Raw genomic sequence first — 18,953 nt, 5'->3', positions numbered from 1 at the left:
TTTAGACCATCCAGAACTTTTTATTAAGAATAACTTTTTTTCATAAAATTAATAATAAAAAAGTTATCAGAATTTAAATAACTTAAAATAATCTTAGTTATCCAAAATTTCTCAAAAAAAAATTTTTTTCAATTAGAAGGATGTAATTGCATATTAGAATATAGTTTTTAATTCCAAACAACTTTTCATAATAGCAATTTTCAATATTGTGAAAAATAAAGCTACTTTACTCTTGAGTGAAATTCACACTTTTTGACATACCTCGTATAATATTCAAAAAATTTGATATTTGATGGTTAAATCTTAGGTTTTGGACCATGCAGAGCTTTTTATAAATAATAACTTTTTTTCGTAAAACTAATAATAAAAATGTTTTCCATATGGATACAACTTACAGGGACATACTGTATATAATACTAGTGACGTCATCCATCTGGGCGTGATGACGTAATCGATGATTTTTGAAGTTATACTTCTTTACACGCGATATGAGGGTGAATTTTTATATGTTAAACCCTACGATCCCGGCGCATGCGCATTATAACTTTGTTCTGATTGGGTGTTCAAATGACATGTCAAAAATTATCCAATATGGCAGCTGTAGCGCAGCTGTGGTTTGAACGGTTGACTGTTTGGTTATGTATGGTTGTTGCGTTTTAAAATTTGTGGGAAGAGAAACAACAAAGGTTAGTTAATAGTTATACTGCCTTTTTAAATAGTTTTCATATTATATTTTTGAAGTTATACTTCAAAATGTTTTAATTTATGTATGTATCAGTCCAGAAAAGGTGTGGAAAGAATATATTAGTGTTTTTAAATATATTTTTCTACAAACGAGTTAAAAATGAAATTTTTAGGACTCCATAGGAGCTATAAAAATGCTACTTTAAGGCACTAGTGCTTTAAAATTTTTAAGGCACTGCAGTTAAAAGTGAATTGTCAAATTGTGAAACGTCAAAATATTTATATTTCATTTATTAACATTAATATTAATAATACAACTTGCGCAATTTGAAAAAGGTGGTTTAAAAGGTTTTTTATTATAATTTTGTGTCTTTGGATTTGTCTTCCTTGGGCTTAAAATAATAAAACATCTATTTTTATATTTCACTTGTCACCGTGATGTATAATTATGTATATCTGAAAGGTAAGTAGCATGCGGCTTGATGGCCTTGTTGGTAGAGCATTGGACCAGAGATCAAAAAATCGCGAGATTGCGGGTTCAAATCCCGGACGATTCATATTTTTTTCTTTTTTTTTAATATTTGGCATTGTTAAGTTTTGTTTCATTTTTGGTAATTATTGTTAATTTTTTTTATTGTAACTGTTAAGTAGGTATATTTATTTCGTTGAAATTATATTATAATAGAAGTATAACTTCTTACGTGCGTACAAAGTACACACACATTCTTTTTTTTTAATAAGAGTAGGGGTTGTGTGATAGCTCATTTGAAAGGTTATTAATTCTCTATTCAATAATATAAACATTAACATAATTATTTATACAGGGTGTACAAAAAAATTTTTCTTCTATTTATCAAATTTAATCAAAGTTAATTTTATAAAAAAAACTCAAACGTCCTCACTTATACTACAGTGTCGCGCCCGCTTGAATAGCAATTAAAAAACAAAGCGGTTTCCGATACTGTATTGCAAAAACTCTTTGGGATTTCACCAATCAATGTTTAAAGAATATCTACCTACCTTGGCAACTTTGAAATTTTTAGATAAATTTCCGATTTAGGGTTAAAAATGGCCGATTTCGCAATTTTCAAAATTTTCAATCGCTTATATATCAAAAACTATTAACTTAGGAGAAAAATCACTAAAGACCTTTTCTGTTTGGAAGGATTCAAAAAATCTAAAAAAAATTTGTTCGATGCAAAAAAATTATTTTAGGAAAAACCCCCAATCTTTCCCCTCGCCTGGCAAGGTTTTATGCTCTTCAGAATCGCCTGCCTTTTTACACATTTCTTCTAAATGACTTACTCAAACACATAATTAAATTTAAACCTTACAGGAGAAAGTTTATTTTACCCCTAAACTATGCACTTTTCGATTCACCTGGTATATACACGTGCACGGCTGATGCCTGCCAGGTCATGGCTTTTAGCCTTGGTGTGCTATGAATTATCACTTGACCAATTTCTAGCTTTACAGGAAGACCGTTAGCCGGAGGGTTCACTAGCTCTTAGACTATAAATACTTTTGCGCTATACCAAGTTTTCAATTTTACGTGGGTAGTCCGATAAGTACTCAGCCTCTTCGCTCGATGGCTCCTCTATCGCAAGATAAATCTACTATCTTCTAAATGTATAATAGGTATACGTCTGAACTGCCAATATAAATGAGTCAGACTAAATAAATTATTAGAAGATTTTTTTTACTTGGCAACAACATTTTTGTTTATTTTTGTAGTATTTTGTATTTTGACAACGAAACCCGATTTGGGCTTCGAAACGTTAATAAATTCATTTTTTTAGTAAAATTGTGGCTTATTTCCCATTGAAAATAGTTGATTATAAAAATGCCACAAGGAAATAGCTTCAGAACAACAAAACTACTATCGTAGAATATAACACGTTCGTTTAGAAGGGCTATGTTAAACTCTCAGCCAGCCAAATCAGACTCGTATTTTGTTTTGACCGCGTGTGGAAGCGAGCGTTTCTAGGGATTTTAGAAAAATGAAAAAAGGGCAATATCGGCCGGTGATTCCAATCTGGTTTTTGGCACAGTGAAATCAAAAAGCGCTTGGATGCTGTGTAAGGGCACGCCCATAGTGCACGCTGGTTTCCAAGTCAGAACGCTTACGCGACGCCGAGCCGGTGTAGCTAAATCCTTTGTATTTAAATGGGCCTGTCCAAAGTGCACCAGAGCGCTGGAAACTACAGTACCTAAGCAAAGAAAAATTTACTATATGAAGTTATGTCTCTCATGATTATGATGAGTATTTGAAAAAAATACTGTTTTGTTTCTTTTTTGTGAATATCTAATAATTTTAAGGTGCGTATCCATTAGGTTTGCTGCACCGCGCTCCCTGCAACTGCTCTAATCGATACGGCATGCGCTCCTCTGCATGTAAACCGCAACCGATTGGAGCGCCGAGGAGGAGCGCGCACTGTTGCATGGTCCAGGAGCGCCAACGAATCCACTATGTCGAGCAGTTGCAGGAGCGTGGAGCGGCGAACGTCATGAATACGCACCTTTATATGTAAAGGAGCGCATACCGTATCGATGGAACAGTTGCAGCGAGCGTGGAGCAGCGAACCTAATGGATACGCACCTTAAGAGTTAATATTCACAAAAAAGAAATAAAACAATATTTTTTCAAATATATTCATAATAATGAGAGAAATAACTTCTATCTATCTATAAGCGAGGTTCCTACAGCCTCTGCCACTTCTCACATTTCGACCGCCATCGTTTTCTGTCCATTCATTCGTCTTCTTTGATGGCTCTATATTTCATGATGTGCCGTACATTTTCTTCGCAGGCAACTGAAGGTCTTCCCCTTCTTCTTTGGTGTGGTATGTAATTCAAAGCTTTCTTTGGCAATCTATCTTCATTCATTCGTTTCGCGTGACCATACCACACTAGTTGTCTAGTTTCAATTCTATCTACACTGAAATATACAGTATGTGTCCTCCTTTTAATATCTTCATTCCTGATGTGATCTTTTTTAGATATACCACACGCTCTCCTTAGATAATCCATTTCTACTACTTCTATTCTTTTTCTATCTTTTTTTGTCATCTGCCAAACTTCTGCCCCATAAGTCATAATAGGCTCTACCAAGGTACGATAGATTGTCAATTTCGTTTTTTGTCTTATATCTTTAGACCACAGTAGAGAGCTTAGAATGTTTACCGCTTTTTTGCCCTGCTGCGTTCTCTTTTCGATGTCTCTTTTGGTAGTGCCTTCTTTAGATATTATAGATCCGAGATATTTATATTTATTTCATCTTTTTGTGGTTCTAATTTCTAACTCTGGATCTTCTTCATCATCCCCTATTTTAAGATACTCTGTATTTGACATATTGAGAAATAACTTCATATAGTAAATTTTTCCTTGCTTGGCCTAATAATTTGGCCAGGTACTGTAGATCGGTATGAATGATAATTTGCACACTGACTCGGAGCTGGTTTCGCCTATGTGTCCGTGTGCAAATAATCCTTCGTATTCAAAAGGGCATGTCCAAGGTGTACCTGCGCTAGGGTAGGCCGATTTGTATACGAAATTCAAAAATATTTTAATTTCAGATTTTGCAATCCAAATAAACATGTGGAGTAGGAAAACAATTTTTTTTGTAAAAATAAATTTTTTCATATTTTGCTGTTTTGAACTGCCACAAGGTCACTAAAATGTTGAATTCAAAAATATTTTAATTTCAGATTTTGCAATCCAAAAAAACATGTGGAGTAGGAAAACAATTTTTTTTGTAAAAATAAATTTTTTCATATTGTGCTGTTTTGAACTGCCACAAGGTCACTAAAATTTTGAATTTAAAATTTTACTAGTTTTTCAACTTGCATATCCCAAAATGTTATAATACATAGAATGAAACAAATGTTGTTAATTATTCATGTTTTTATTTTTAATATTTTAACTGCCACAACGTAATTTACATTAATATTTAAAAAAAAATCATTAAATCATTAAAAATAAATTTTATGCTTAAATTAAACAAACAAACAACTGTTCTTACAACTTATAATCTTTTTTTTAACCTAAAAGAAGGCATAATTCGGTGTGATTCCAGTTTGGTTCTGATCAAACCATCCCTGCTATCAGCACCACAAACTTTTGCTGAAGCTTCTGTCACAAGTTTAATCATGCGTTCAAGAGCTTGCGTGTGAGACGGATATAACTTAAGCTCCGATAACAGTGCCGATGTCTCCGGATTAACCACAATTTCCTGTAAATTTTCATTCGAACTTCCAATTGTTAATGGTGGTTCAGTTAAGGGTATTGTACTCCAATTTATGATATCGATATAATCCATAGCGTTCATATTAAGCACAGGTGGTACCTCAAATGTTCGTAGTCGCTGGTTTATGTTACTTGTTCGAGCTTTAAAAATACGGCGCACAGCAAGCTCTCTAATATGTTTTCTTGGATCTCCTAACATTCCAAGTAGCATATTTTCTGGATGTGCATAAAAAGTATTTCGCAATAGAACTGGATCCATTACATCCTTTAGGTGTTGTGGTAAATACCTAGATAACTGAATCATTTTCCAAAAATTAAAGGCTCCATGTAGGCAGGACGGTCTGGTTTTTATAAGGAACCATACTGGAGCATACACTTTTAAAATAAAGGTTGCTAATGTAATCAAATTATCTGATGGAACCACAGTGGAAACATATAAACGTAGTATACGGTTAGCTAATGTTAACCAGCGGGAATGCACTATTTTACCCAGGCACCCTTTAGAAAGTTTATTGTCAATACTTCCCTCTGAGATTGCAACACACATGTCAAGAAGATATTGTTGCCCTGTACTTAAATCAGACCTATCCACATTCTCCTGTACATATGATTCAATTACACTGAACTTAACAACAGGTAGATTTTCACATCCAATGAGTGCTTGTCCTATAGGTCCATTGAAGTGACGAGGTCCATTTGTACTACCAACAAGGAAATTCATAAGGTGTCGCAAAGGTAATTCATTACAGTGCAGCTGGCAAATAAGCCACTGCAACGGGCGATTTAAATGTTTTTCTAATTGCACAATAACACCATTAAACTTTCCAACATTAACATTCGTCCCAACACACCCTATTACTCTTAAGACATCTGTGGATACGTCAGAGTCATCAAAATATTTTAAAATGCTTTTTAAAATGTTCACAGTAGTACCAGAATCAGGAGTAACATGCGCCAGATAAGTCGACTCAGGAATTTTTAAGATTGTAATATGTTCTTCTCGAATTAACTTTCGACGATTATCTTCCATTTTTAACGTATTATCCTTGCGACCATCGAAAAAAAGTCACGTAACTGTGAAGAATCGTCCATTTCAAGAAGGGCACGTTTTTTTGTTCTAGCACGACGAATTTTGTTCTTATCTATAATGTTGCTATTATCTTCCATATTTATAATACCGACATCTTGTAGTACTGCTGAAGCGACTGCAGCACCAGCTCGATCAGAAATACCAAAACGATCGAGTGTTCTTGCAAGCACAGGTAATTGTAACACATTATAGGAAGCTAATGATTTTTGCTGCACAGTAGAAGTTTCTGCAGAACTGATCGATTCATATGTAAGTGTTTCCGTAGCTATTCTTTTCTGCCGAGATCGATTTTTCGGTAAGTGAACAACATTCTCATTTAATTGTTTTTGAATTTGCAATAAATTTCTCTCTTCTCGGTTCTGTAACTTTTTGGACATTGTTATATCTATGGCACCAATTATCATTCGTCTTTGAGTTCTTTGGTCTTCTAAAAATGGTCGTTCGGCTGCTGGCACTTTAAATACATTATCGCAAGAACAATTATTTAAATCTAGACATTTACAAGCAGCCACATCAAGTAGTACTTTGGATTGTGTTCTGAAATCATTTAACTGTTTTTTATAACTTGCAACACCACTGCGTTGTTTATAAGGTTTTAGTAAATTTCTAATTTTAAGACGATAACTTGTTATTTGCTTTATAAAACTGCACTGCTGAACGGTTGGAATTGAAGCACGACTCCAAATTTCCTGAATTTTCTTTGCTACAATTTGACTTGTCTCAGTTGCGGTTTTTTGTGGATTTGTTGCAATCGGTTTTAATTCATGTTCAACATAGTTGAAGTAAGTGTTCATATATTCATATGTTGGTAAAACTGTTTCGTTTATATTATTGGATGATCCAAATATAGGACACTTTAACTCACTTCTGGTGTTACGCGCCATTTTATTGGTAAATAAACATATAAACAAACTTATATTACGACGTAAAAGATCAAGAGATACGACGACTAATACGACTGTATTCCGTGGTTGTTAGTCGAAAATTGATTCATTCCCAAATGAAAGAATACCTCTTTGTCTCAAATCAATAAAACATTACGATCGGTCCGAAAACATCGGACAGCCAAGTCAGTGGCGTCGATTCACGTAATGATCGCCTAATTTAGTTTTAACATAATGTCTTTGTGGCAGTTGAAATATTAAAAATATACAAAAACTTTATTGTAAAAAAACTTTTAGTTTTAATTATTTAACAATGTGGTAAAATGCAAAATTTAATATTTTTAATATAAAAATTTAGATTTTTGACATTTATGTGGCAGTTCAAAATAATATTTTTTTTATTAATATTTAATATCAAAAATTTTGTTTTTCAACTTCAACTTTTTTTCAATTGCATTTTACCATTTTAGTAATTTCGAAAAATCGACCCACCCTAACCTGCGCGCTGTTAGGATTATTCGCACATGGACTCGGCTTTCTCACTCGGACACCAGTGTGCATTATGGACGCACCCTAAGGCTCAAGGCACACTTAAAAGCCTTTTATAAACACGCTTGATTTTATTATCAAGGGAACTAACTCCACTGGTAAAAAAGTAATGTCAACTCTGAGCTTACAAATATATTAATCGCATACTCTTTATAGTCCAGTCAACATAAATATTCCATAAATTACTGGTATGAAGAATCGGTTCTACTTAATAATAACATCAGAAAACAAAAAAAAAATTTATACCATATTTAGAACGATAAATGACATATTTATTGGGACTTATCCTGTATATTATATTCGAACACTAAAAAACTTACCTTGGGGATATATGGTAGAGCATCTTTAAGAGCTATCCTATAGAAATGTGATTTCTGAGTAGGATCTTTCATATTAATTACGTCAAGGAACTGGAGTGCATGCAATGCTGGATCACTGGAAAAAATACACATGGTTAGATTATTTTAAACTTACATACTAAAATAAAACTTATACATAATATATAGGAAATAAACTATTCAGAATTAGTAATAGAATTGTCAAACTCATTTATTACGAGAATTCCTTTAATGGGATACACCATTAAAAGTTCATACATATTATACAGGGTGTAACAAAAAAGCAGGTTATAAATTAAATCACATATTCTGGGACCAAAAATAGTTCGATTGAACCTAACTTACCTTAGTACAAAAAATGTGCACATAAAAAAACAGACCTTTGCAGTTACAAAATGAAAATCGATTTTTTTCAATATATCGAAAACTATTAGAGATTTTTTATTCAAGATGGACAGGTGGCATTATTATGGCAGTAACATCTTAAAAAATAACAGTGAAATTTGTACACCCCACAAAAATTTTATGGGGTTTTATTACCTTAAACCCCCCAAATGTTTGTGTACGTCCCATTAAACCATTATTGTGGTATCATTAGTTAAACACAGTGTTTTTAAACCTTTTGCTTCTTAGTATTTTTTCGATAAGCCACCTTTTATCGAGATGTGGCTTCTTTTTTAACATGTTTTAAAATATACCTACCTAAAAATGTAAATTATAAATAAATTTTCAGATTATTAACAGGTCTCTATAATCGTAGTTGACCATATACAAATATTTGGTGGATTCGATAAATATTCAAAATATCTCGATAAACACTGGCTTATCGAAAAAATATTAAGAGGTAATGAAGATTTAAAACCATAGTGTTTAATTATGGTACCACAATAATAATTTAATTGGAGGGGTTTAAAGGAACAAAACAAATTTTTGTGGGGTTCCCAAATTTCACTATAATTTTTTTAACATTTAATTTTTAATTGAATGCTACATCTCCATTTTTAATAAAACTCTATATAGGGGAGTGCAGTTAGAACAAAAACATGCATTGTTTCGGAAAAATTCAAACAAGCTTATATTTTTCTAAAACTGTTTTTGTTAGTTTATATAAATGTTAATGTAAAAAGTTCTACTCGCGGATTTGGCCGCTAATTGTTTATTAATTGTTTAAACAATAACAATTGTTTTGTAGTAATAATTTTAAAAATATCGTTAAACTCATCATTTTACTTTGATCAAATATGTTTCTATTTTGTTTTTGATTATACTGAATCCGAATATGGCATTGCAATTTAAAAATTCTTATACAGCTCTTATACAATATGTCTGCGTAGCTAGGAACCACATGGAAAACTTTTTTATTATCAATTTTACGAAAAAAGTTATTCTTCATAAAATGCTCTGGATAGTCAAAAATATAAAACTCAACCATCAGATATCAAATTTTATCAATTTTATACGACTAGTTATGTCAAAAATATGAATTTCGTTAAAGAGTAAAGTACGTTTATATTTCAGAATATCAAAAAATGCTATTATGAAAAGTTGTTTCAAATTAAAAACTATGTTTAAATATACAATAACATTATTCTAATCGAATTTTTTTTCAATTTTCTACAATTTTTTTATCAATCATTTTACTACAATTGTGATAAATATTCTATTATCACTTTTACGAAAAAAAGTTATTCTTCATAAAATGCTCTCCCGGGTCTAAAATCTAAGATACAACCATAAGATATTAAACTTTCTTAATTTTATACGAGGTATGTAAAAAATATGAATTTTTCTTACGAGTTAAGCGCCTTTATTATTCACAATCTTTTAATTAGAAGGATGTAATTGAACACTAAAACAATTTTTTTAATTCCAAACAACTTTTCTTAATAACAATTTTCGATATTGTGAAATTTAACGATACTTTACTCTTGAGTGAAATTCATATTTTTTGACATACCTCGTATAAAACTCATTAAATTTGATATTTAATAATTGCATCTTAGATTAAATACGATGCAGAGTAATTTATAAGGAATAACTTTTTTTCGTAAAACTGATAATAAAAAAGTTATCAATAGGTTCCAAGTTACGCAGACATACTGTATAAGAGCTAAAAAAAAATTTTTTTGCTGAACATTTATTATTGTTGAAGTTTATTATTAAATGTATTTTAGGTAAGTTTTACAGAAAAAAGTTTTGATCACCTTATATAAACATTTGTTCAGCTGGTAATTTTCGGTTTTTGTATTACATGTTTGTTATCTTTCTTAATTTTATCAAAAAGAAATAGTCTATTTCATTTCTAAAGTAAAATAATTTAGTGCATTTTAAAGACTACATCCTGAGCTTTAAAATACCACTTATAAAACTGTAATAGATCTGTACAAACTTGAGTAATACCGTCTTAAAATGGTGGTAATTCTATAAAACTGTGAAGATTTCAAAAATTACATTTTGTTAGACGTCATATCATTTGAATTAAATTTTTGAGATTTTTTTGAATGAAACATCATTTAGTACGATGCTTGAAAGGTAATTTCTGCAAAATTTAGGGTTTTTTAAGAAAAATTGTATTAGTTACACATTTTTAAATCATTTTTAAACAAAATTCCTGTAAGGCTCATTTTCGCCCCCACCGTACTTACGCCCATACATTTTATTTTTTTTATTATAACCATAAGATAGCTTAATTATTCTTTTTTTAGCTTCAATTTGTAAAATTTTATTTGATCCATTACTTAAAGAACTATATTAAAATAACTCAACCGTGCACTTCGCCGTATGCTACTTTTCAGAAATAGAATACAATAGAATAAAAATATGCTTTATTGTCATGAAAAATTGTACAATTTTATCGACAAAGCTTTTAAAAGTCAAGAAAACAAAACAATAACAATTCAATTTACTAAAATTACATAAATCAATATGTTTACAATAATAACAATAATAATGAAGTTAAACAGAAGTAATCAATTGCAAAATTTAAGTAAATTGCAAATGCCTAGTCTACCTAGTAATTAATAAGTTTAAAAGTTAAGCTGCTGCATATGACACCCAAATATAGACAAAAAAATGATAATAAAAATACTACTTGTGCAAAGGGTATTGTAATTTCTTAGTTATTGATTAAGAAAATCTTCTACTGAATAATATGGTCTTTCAGATAGGTAGGCTTTTGTCAGTTTACGGAATTTGGGGAAAGATGCTGCAGATTTAAGTTGTAGAGGGAGATGATTGTAAAGTTTTTTTGCGGAATATAATATAGATTTCTTTACTAACTCAGAGGACGGGGTCGGCATATAGACGTCAAACGTAGAATTTCTCGTGAAGTAATCATGATTAGGTCTTGGTGGAAAGACATGTAGATGTTTACGAATTAAGCAAACAGTTTCTAAAATATACAAAGATGGAAGGGTTAAAATTCTGTGATCTTTGAAGTAACTTCTGCAATGTGTTGTTCTTCTGAGGCCAAACAGATATCAAATTGCTCTTTTTTTTAATTTGAAAATAACATCGAATTGGGCAGCTGTACCAGAACCCCAAAAAGAAAGACCATAACGAAGATGTGACTCGAACAAAGAAAAATATGTTATTTTGGAAGATGCTAAATTGAGTTCATTCGAAACAGATCTTACAGCATAGCAAGCTGAGGATAGTTTCTTCCTTAACAAATCGATATGGTGGGACCATTTAAGGTTGCTGTCTAAAAAAATACCAAGAAATTTTATAGAATCAACGGTACTGATCTGGCTGTTATTAAGAGGTAAGGGATGAAGGACTCCTTTATAAGACAATGCTACTGTTTTATCTACGTTAAACGAGAGTAAATTAGAGTCAGACCAGGTTTTTATTGTAAGTAGATCAGAAGTTATAGTAGCATGAAGAGTTGCAATATTTGAGTTGCTCCAAGTGATACTGGTATCATCAGCAAAAAGAAAGACTTTTCCATCGATTTTTAAACTAGTGATGTCATTAATAAAGATAAGGAAAAGTAGAGGACCCAATACTGAACCGTGAGGTACCCCACATACAATGTTTTTGAGACTAGAGTCTGTATCGTTTGCTCTAACCAGTTGTTTCCTATCATCCAAGTAAGATTGGAACCAATCTAAAAAAATACCTCGAATTCCGTAGAAATTTAGTTTTCTTATCAAAATGTTATGATTTACACAATCAAAAGCTTTGGCGTAGTCACAAAAAAAGGTGGCAGTGTAAAGATTATTGTTCAGTGCTTGATAAACCTCATGTAGTACAGAAAAGATGGCATCAGTGGTGCATTTATTATTTAAAAAGCCGAACTGATTTTGTGATAAAATGTTGTTTTCAACTAGAAAGGACATAAGTCGGGCTTTTATGAGTCTCTCAATAATTTTGGAGAGTACCGGTAGTAGTGCAATAGGTCTATAATTGCAGGTATTAGATATTTCACCACCCTTATGAAGAGGAATAATGATGGCTGTCTTCAGGCACTCTGGAAATTTACCTTTCTCAAAGGAATCATTAATTAGTGAGATGAGGACTTCTAACACATTTTCTGGGAGATTAGAAAAATTTTTTATCGATAGACCATCAGTACTACAGGAGGATTTGCTTTTGATACTATTGATTGTTTGGATCAGTTCAGATTTATCGACTGGTTTTATAAAGAATGAATTCGAGACCTTTCTTGAATTAGGGAGATAAGCAATGGGATCTTGTTGTGGCAAAATAGTTGATGTTATATTTTTACTCACATTAACAAAGTATTCATTTAGATTTTCAGGGTCTGGAAGGGAAATTGTTTTAGCAGTGTGGGTTTTATTTCGAAGATCGTTTATTATGGACCAAGTTTCTTTTGCAACACTTTTTGAGCTTCCCAAACGGTTATGGTAGTAGTCTTTTTTAACTGATTTTATAAGTTTAAGATAGGTTGCCCTGTACTTGGTGATATATTCAGTGATAGAGACGTTGGTAGTAAATTTCCTGATATAGAGAAGAGAACGCATATTCTTGGAAGATATTCGGATACCTTTAGTAGTCCAGGGTACAGTGCGCCAATGTTTGTGAGAAGGGTGACTTTAGCGTTATAAATAAAAAATTATAGAAAATACAGATTTAACTTTAGAAAATTCCTTATATAAAGTTTTTTTTGTAAAATTTTCTGAATTTTTAATTAAGTCAGTTTTGTTCTAAAATTTATATTTTCGGAGTTATTTAAAACAACATCGAATTTCGTAGTTCATTTGTTTAATAAAAAATGAAGCACCCACTTCTCGAGTAGAACTTTTTGATATGTTGTTTATTAAACACTTCTTAATGAAATTACAAAAAGTTCTATCTTGTTTGATTTTTTTCGAAGTGGAAATCTATATGCACTCCCCTAATAATAGTTTTCGATATATTGAAAAAAATGTATTTTTATTTTGTAACATCAAAGTGCTGTAACTGGGTTGATGTACACATTTTGTACTAAGGTAAGTTAGATTCAATCGAACTATTTTTGGTGCCAGAATATGTGATTAAATTTATGACCTGCATTTTTGTTACACACTGTATATTATAACATCTTAAAAATCCAGATTTAATAGTAATAAAATGGACCCTTATTTTGATTAACGGCGATAGATTTGTCAATGTACAATTACTTGTACCCTGTAAATGTACCAATACCATCTACGGACTCTTAATACAGGGGCAGTGCGTAAAAACAATATATCCTTCACAAAAAACTCGAAAGCAATGCCAGGTTAAGACAAGCTAGGTTAAGTAAATGAAGAACAATGGATATTTCAATAAACTGACGATAAGAGAGGCGCATAAGGAAATGGTCGAGTCACAAAGTTGTAAAAAAACGTTATCTTGAAATATGCGAGCTCCTTGATTTCTTTTTTATTTTAAAGAAAATGCTTTTTAAGGATTACGAAAATAGTTATTTATGTACGAAGTCAGTAAGTTACTCTTTATCGAACGAGTCTGATATTATGAGCAGAGCTAGCGTTAGCGAGCGAGGCGAATAACAGACCAGTTCGATAAAGAGTCTTTACTGACGTGGTGCATACAAAATTTTATCGCTAACATTTTGATATTGGTTTTAACACTTACTTACAATTTACAATTTAGGAACGTTTTTAAATTTTAGACGTAATAAAAATTGCATGACAGTAACGACAGATGACTTTTGCATGATGGCCGCTTTCGATTTTTAATCGATAGTTATCAATATTGAATAATTACTAAATCGGTAAAATTTTGATTTATTTTATATGAATATAATTACAAAATACTACGGAATTTCACATTTTGACATAAATTTAATTAACAATTTCGTAAATTTTGTACAATATTTTTACTAATTAAAGTAAATAAATTCTAAGTTACTCAAATAAATAATCGATTACTGCCATCGACCATTTACATTCAATCTCGATTAACCTTTAACTACCCGCGCATCAAGTTATAACATAACTACACGCGTGGCGTACTTTGTACGCCACAAGAAAATACACTTAAAAACAGCGGATTTGTTTAATTTTTTTTGAAAAAATACACTTAGTTGTTTGTTATAAACCTTATTCGGCATCAGTGAATACTTGGAGTTACTTTTCAGTAAGCCAATTGGGATTTATAACTGGAATCATGGAATAACTGGATTTCATGATAAATAAAATTACTAATAAAAAATTTTTTTAAATGTGATTTTTTACAGGAGAAAAAGTATTGTTTACAAAGAAACATATATTTTTTGCCATAATGACTAAAAAACAATTAAAATATGTACTTATGTTACGACTTATAGTAATATAATCCTAGGGTATATTGTCCACCACCGGAAACGACAAATAATAAAATGTAAATTACGACCTTTCCAGAACGCCGCTTATAACGAAATTAAAACCAAATTGTAAAGCACATTCCAGTGATAGGTTAGAAAAATAAGTAAGGTCAAAAATTAAATTTTTAAATATATTTCCAGTAGAATTCTTATATCTGGCGTACAAAGTACGCCAGCGCGTGTAATTAAAGGTTAATGGCGACAGGTAAAGTAAAATTTCTTGTTGCAGTACAATAAATTGTTACTTTACTGCCGCAAATGAGGGCAAATGAGTACAATAATGAATGACTGAGTGACGGTTGCCGATAATAGTTATTTATGTACCAAGTTAGTAAAGTTACTCTTTATCGAACGAGTCTGTTATTATGAGCCGAGCGAGCATAGCGAGCGAGTCGAATAACAGACGAGTTCGATAAAGAATCTTTACTGACGTGGTGCATACAAAATTTTATCGCATTTTATATTGGTTTTAATACTTAGGTACTTACAATTTACAATTTAAGAACTTTTTAAATTTTAAACGTCATAATAATTTCATGGCAGTGGTGACAGATAACTTTTGCAAGATAGTTGCTTTCGATTTTTAATCGTTAGTTACCAATATTAAATAATTACTAAATCAGTAAAGTTTTAATTTATTTTATATGAATATAATTGCAAAATACTACATAATTTCACTTGTTGACATAAATTTAATTGATAATATCGCAAATTGTGTACAATATTTTTAAATAACTAAAGTAAATAAATTGTAAGTTACTCAAATAAATAATCGATTACTGCCATCGACCACTTACATTTAATCTCGATTAATCGCGGCAGGTAAAGTAAAATTATTTTTTCAGTATCCCTTAGCCTAAGGGCCGTTTGCTTTATACACATATATCCGCAAATGCTTCGTTTTCAGATACGGGATGTTGAATTTTTTTTAACAAACTGGCTATTTATTTATTGCTCTAAAACCGGTTGATATATGCAAAAGAAATTTAGTAGATTTTTAAAGCCCATTTTTTCACATGCAATTAAGAATTTTATATTCACCATTGGCGTGCATACGGTTAATATGACCGGGTAATATGACCCGTATGCAGGCGAAAGGTGAATAAAAAATTCTTAGTTGTACGTCAAAAAATGCGCAATAAATACCTCTTAAAACCTACCAAATTTCATTTGCATATCTCAACCGGTTTTAAAACAATAAATAAATCGTCAGTTTATAAGAAAATATTTAACTTCCCGTATCTCGGAAACGAAGCATTTGCGGACATATGTTTACAAAGCAAACGGTTATTATTTTTTCATGCAGAATTACTCCTTAAAGTTTGTCGCACTTATTTAGAAACACCCTGTATTGACGAAAGACAAGGCTAGATGTTAAAGTACCTAACTTTTTTATTATCCCACATGAGCGAATTATGTAATAAACAGAATGTTAAAAAAGCCTAAGGCTATAGTTATGTTTTAATTTCGTATTATATACATGCTAGAATATTCCACAGGATGTTGCGAACTTTGAGAAAAAACAGTTTTATTGGTACACCCGGTATGCAATGACAAGTTATCTGTCTAGCAACAATATTATTACGGCGATATTGTTAAAGACGGCTATAACCAGGCGCGGATCTAGAAATTCATAATAGGGGGACCAGACTTACCGCACCGCATATATTATAATAATATAATCCTGAATTAGCCATACGACTCACACTTACTCTAAAGATAAAATTCACTCATCCCAGATACCTACGGTATCAAGAAGATTGAGAACTGGTGAGACTTAGCCTCTGGTGGGAGTGGCTTCCGACAAATTTCTTACGCATCTGAATATTGAGAGTAGCACATCTTTATTATTCCAGATTTAGCGATACGGCTCACACGTCCTCAAAGGGGAAAGTTCATTAATTGCAGATATACGAGTACAATACTGAGACTCCGTGCATATGCAATTCTACTCGCTGTTGTTTCAAAATTCGCGCTTGCACACTGATAAACAGGGCTGCTTTATCCATTAGGCAATATAGGCAGTTGCCTAGAGCGGCAAAAATACTGTACAAAAAAATATTTGTATATAAATATTAAAATCGAATAACATTTAAGTACATCCATACCATACAAGTGGACATTAATTTCTAGAAAACATCCCTAACAACAAATGTAAAAAATGTACAAATAAACAGATCCCTAACAAGGAATCATTTTTCCAGAAAAATGTTGAACAGTGAATGAAGTTCAGGAATTGTCTACTTTATTCTACATCTAAAAAGAGTGTATTTTGTATTCCTTGCCGTCTATTTCAGGCGCAACCGACTTCTTTTACTACAGGTTTCAATGACTAGAAGAATGCTAACGTCAGATTAAAACAATATGAAGATTCAAAGGACCACACGGCCAATGTCTTGAGTTTATTCAATCGAGGTATATTAAAAAACAGAATAGACTGTGTTAAATAACAAGTACATTCAGAAGTGAAGTACAATACGGGCGCGACATTTTGCAACATGTTGCAACAGTAATTACACTGGCACACTCGCCACAAGGGGACTTGCCATTAGAGGAGATAATTCAGTTATAGGATCAGTTCAAAATAGTAACTTTTTAGGTTGCTTAGTACTCATAGCAGAATTTGATCATTTTTTACGCGAGCACTTTACCAAATTTGGAAATATTGGTCAAGGGAACTGTAATTATCTGTCAAACACTATATGCGAGGAACTAATAGTTTAGAGGGGAAGAAAAGTAAGAAGAACGATTGTTGGCGAATTAAAGCAAGAAAAATACTATAAATAGTTGACTCGAAACTAGACGTGTCTCATGGTCATCACCTAGCATTTTTAGTTCGCTATGTTTCTGGTGGCGTGGTGATGGTATGCCGACTGAAAGATTTTTAAATATATTCCATCTGAAGGTCACAAATCTGCTGCTTTGGAATCGACAGAGATTTCGACTTTAGAGGACTGATTTAAGTGATTTTCGCGGCCAGTCATATGATAACGCATCCAATATGTCTGGCAAATATTCAGGACTGCAGGCCAGAATAAAAAATCACAATAAACTTGCTGAGTACGTACCCTGGACATTCTCTCAATTTGGTAGGATCTTTAGCAGCAGAATCCTGTATGGCCGCCACTTCTTTTTCATTCTTTTACAAGAATTATATACATGTTTTTCGGCTTCCACATATAGATGGAAAATTTTGACTGAAAACTTAAAAAATCACCTGTTGTGAAATCTCTTAGTGAAACTAGGTGGTCCGCAAGGGCGGACGCAACTAAAGCGTTATACACTGGCTTCAGCGAAATAAAAACTTCGCTTTTTAATATCTCAAAGACGAATGTCAAACTGCAGCTGAGAAACACTATATTTGAAAAAAATGGACACTTTTGAAATTACACATTGGACACATTATTAGCTGTCATTTAGCAACATATTTTAGAAAGAGTGAACTTAACCAATAAGTATGTCGTCCAGAGTCCTTCAATGAATCTAGGTTCTGTCGTTAAAGGGTATGAAGCTCTTTCAAATTACTTTAACTCAATCAGAAATAATGTTGCCATTTATGAAGAGGAAGCCAAAAAATTGTGCCCAAATAAAACATAATATATAATAAACATTTATATGAAAAAGAAATAAGAAATAGAAAAAGAAAAATTAAATTTGACGAGGGTGCAGACGAACAAACTTTTCAGCTAGTGATGAGATGAAAATCCACACATTCTATAAATCGACACTCTGATAAGAGATCTGAGCAGACGTCTGGAATCTTATCGATTTATTTATCAATGTTTTCGTGTTATAACAGATTTGTCAAAATTAAACAATCAAGAAATTATTAAAGACGCAGAAAATCTGATACAAATTTATAAAGACGACCTAGATACATCATTCATACATGAATGCATTCACTTAAAAGGATCATTTGGATACCACAATAAAATCACCAATAATTGATATATCTAAACCATCTTTGTGGCTCAGTGGTAAGAGCGCCTACCTTTGGATCAAAAGGTCCGAATGGTCGTGAGTTCGAATCTCATCAGGGTCAGGAATATTTCGTTTATTATAAATTAAAAAATGAAAATAGTTTCTGTCCTTGTGGGTACTACCGGAGGGACCGCAGACGTTCGGATACAATTAGTGTCTGTTTGCAAAGACAATCACGTCGACTTTGCAAAGTAACAAGACACTTACTTAACACACACACACACTACACATGAGACTAGGTACCTAACTGCAAAAATTCACTGTACCTACCATACCAATGTCCATTAGTTGTTGAGGCATAAGCTAAATAAAAAAATTATATATCTAAATATTTAAAGAACAGTGGATTTAAAGATATTTTCCCTAATTTT

The 18,953-nt window shown here is 31.9% G+C and overlaps 1 protein-coding gene across 1 annotated transcript in view; it reads right to left on the bottom strand.

Moving 5' to 3' along the window:
* The window catches only part of LOC126891111 (SCY1-like protein 2), a 242,079-nt gene that overhangs the window by 116,862 nt on the left and 106,264 nt on the right, over positions 1-18,953 (bottom strand). The window contains exon 4 of the mRNA XM_050660294.1: positions 7,773-7,887. Within this exon, the coding sequence (XP_050516251.1) occupies positions 7,773-7,887 (115 nt within the window). The remainder of the gene's footprint in view (positions 1-7,772; positions 7,888-18,953) is intronic.

This window comes from Diabrotica virgifera, chromosome 1 (genome assembly GCF_917563875.1).
Source record: "Diabrotica virgifera virgifera chromosome 1, PGI_DIABVI_V3a".
NCBI lineage: Eukaryota > Metazoa > Arthropoda > Insecta > Coleoptera > Chrysomelidae > Diabrotica > Diabrotica virgifera.
Note: the sequence above shows the minus strand (reverse complement) of the source record. Positions and strands in the feature narration are given on the sequence as shown.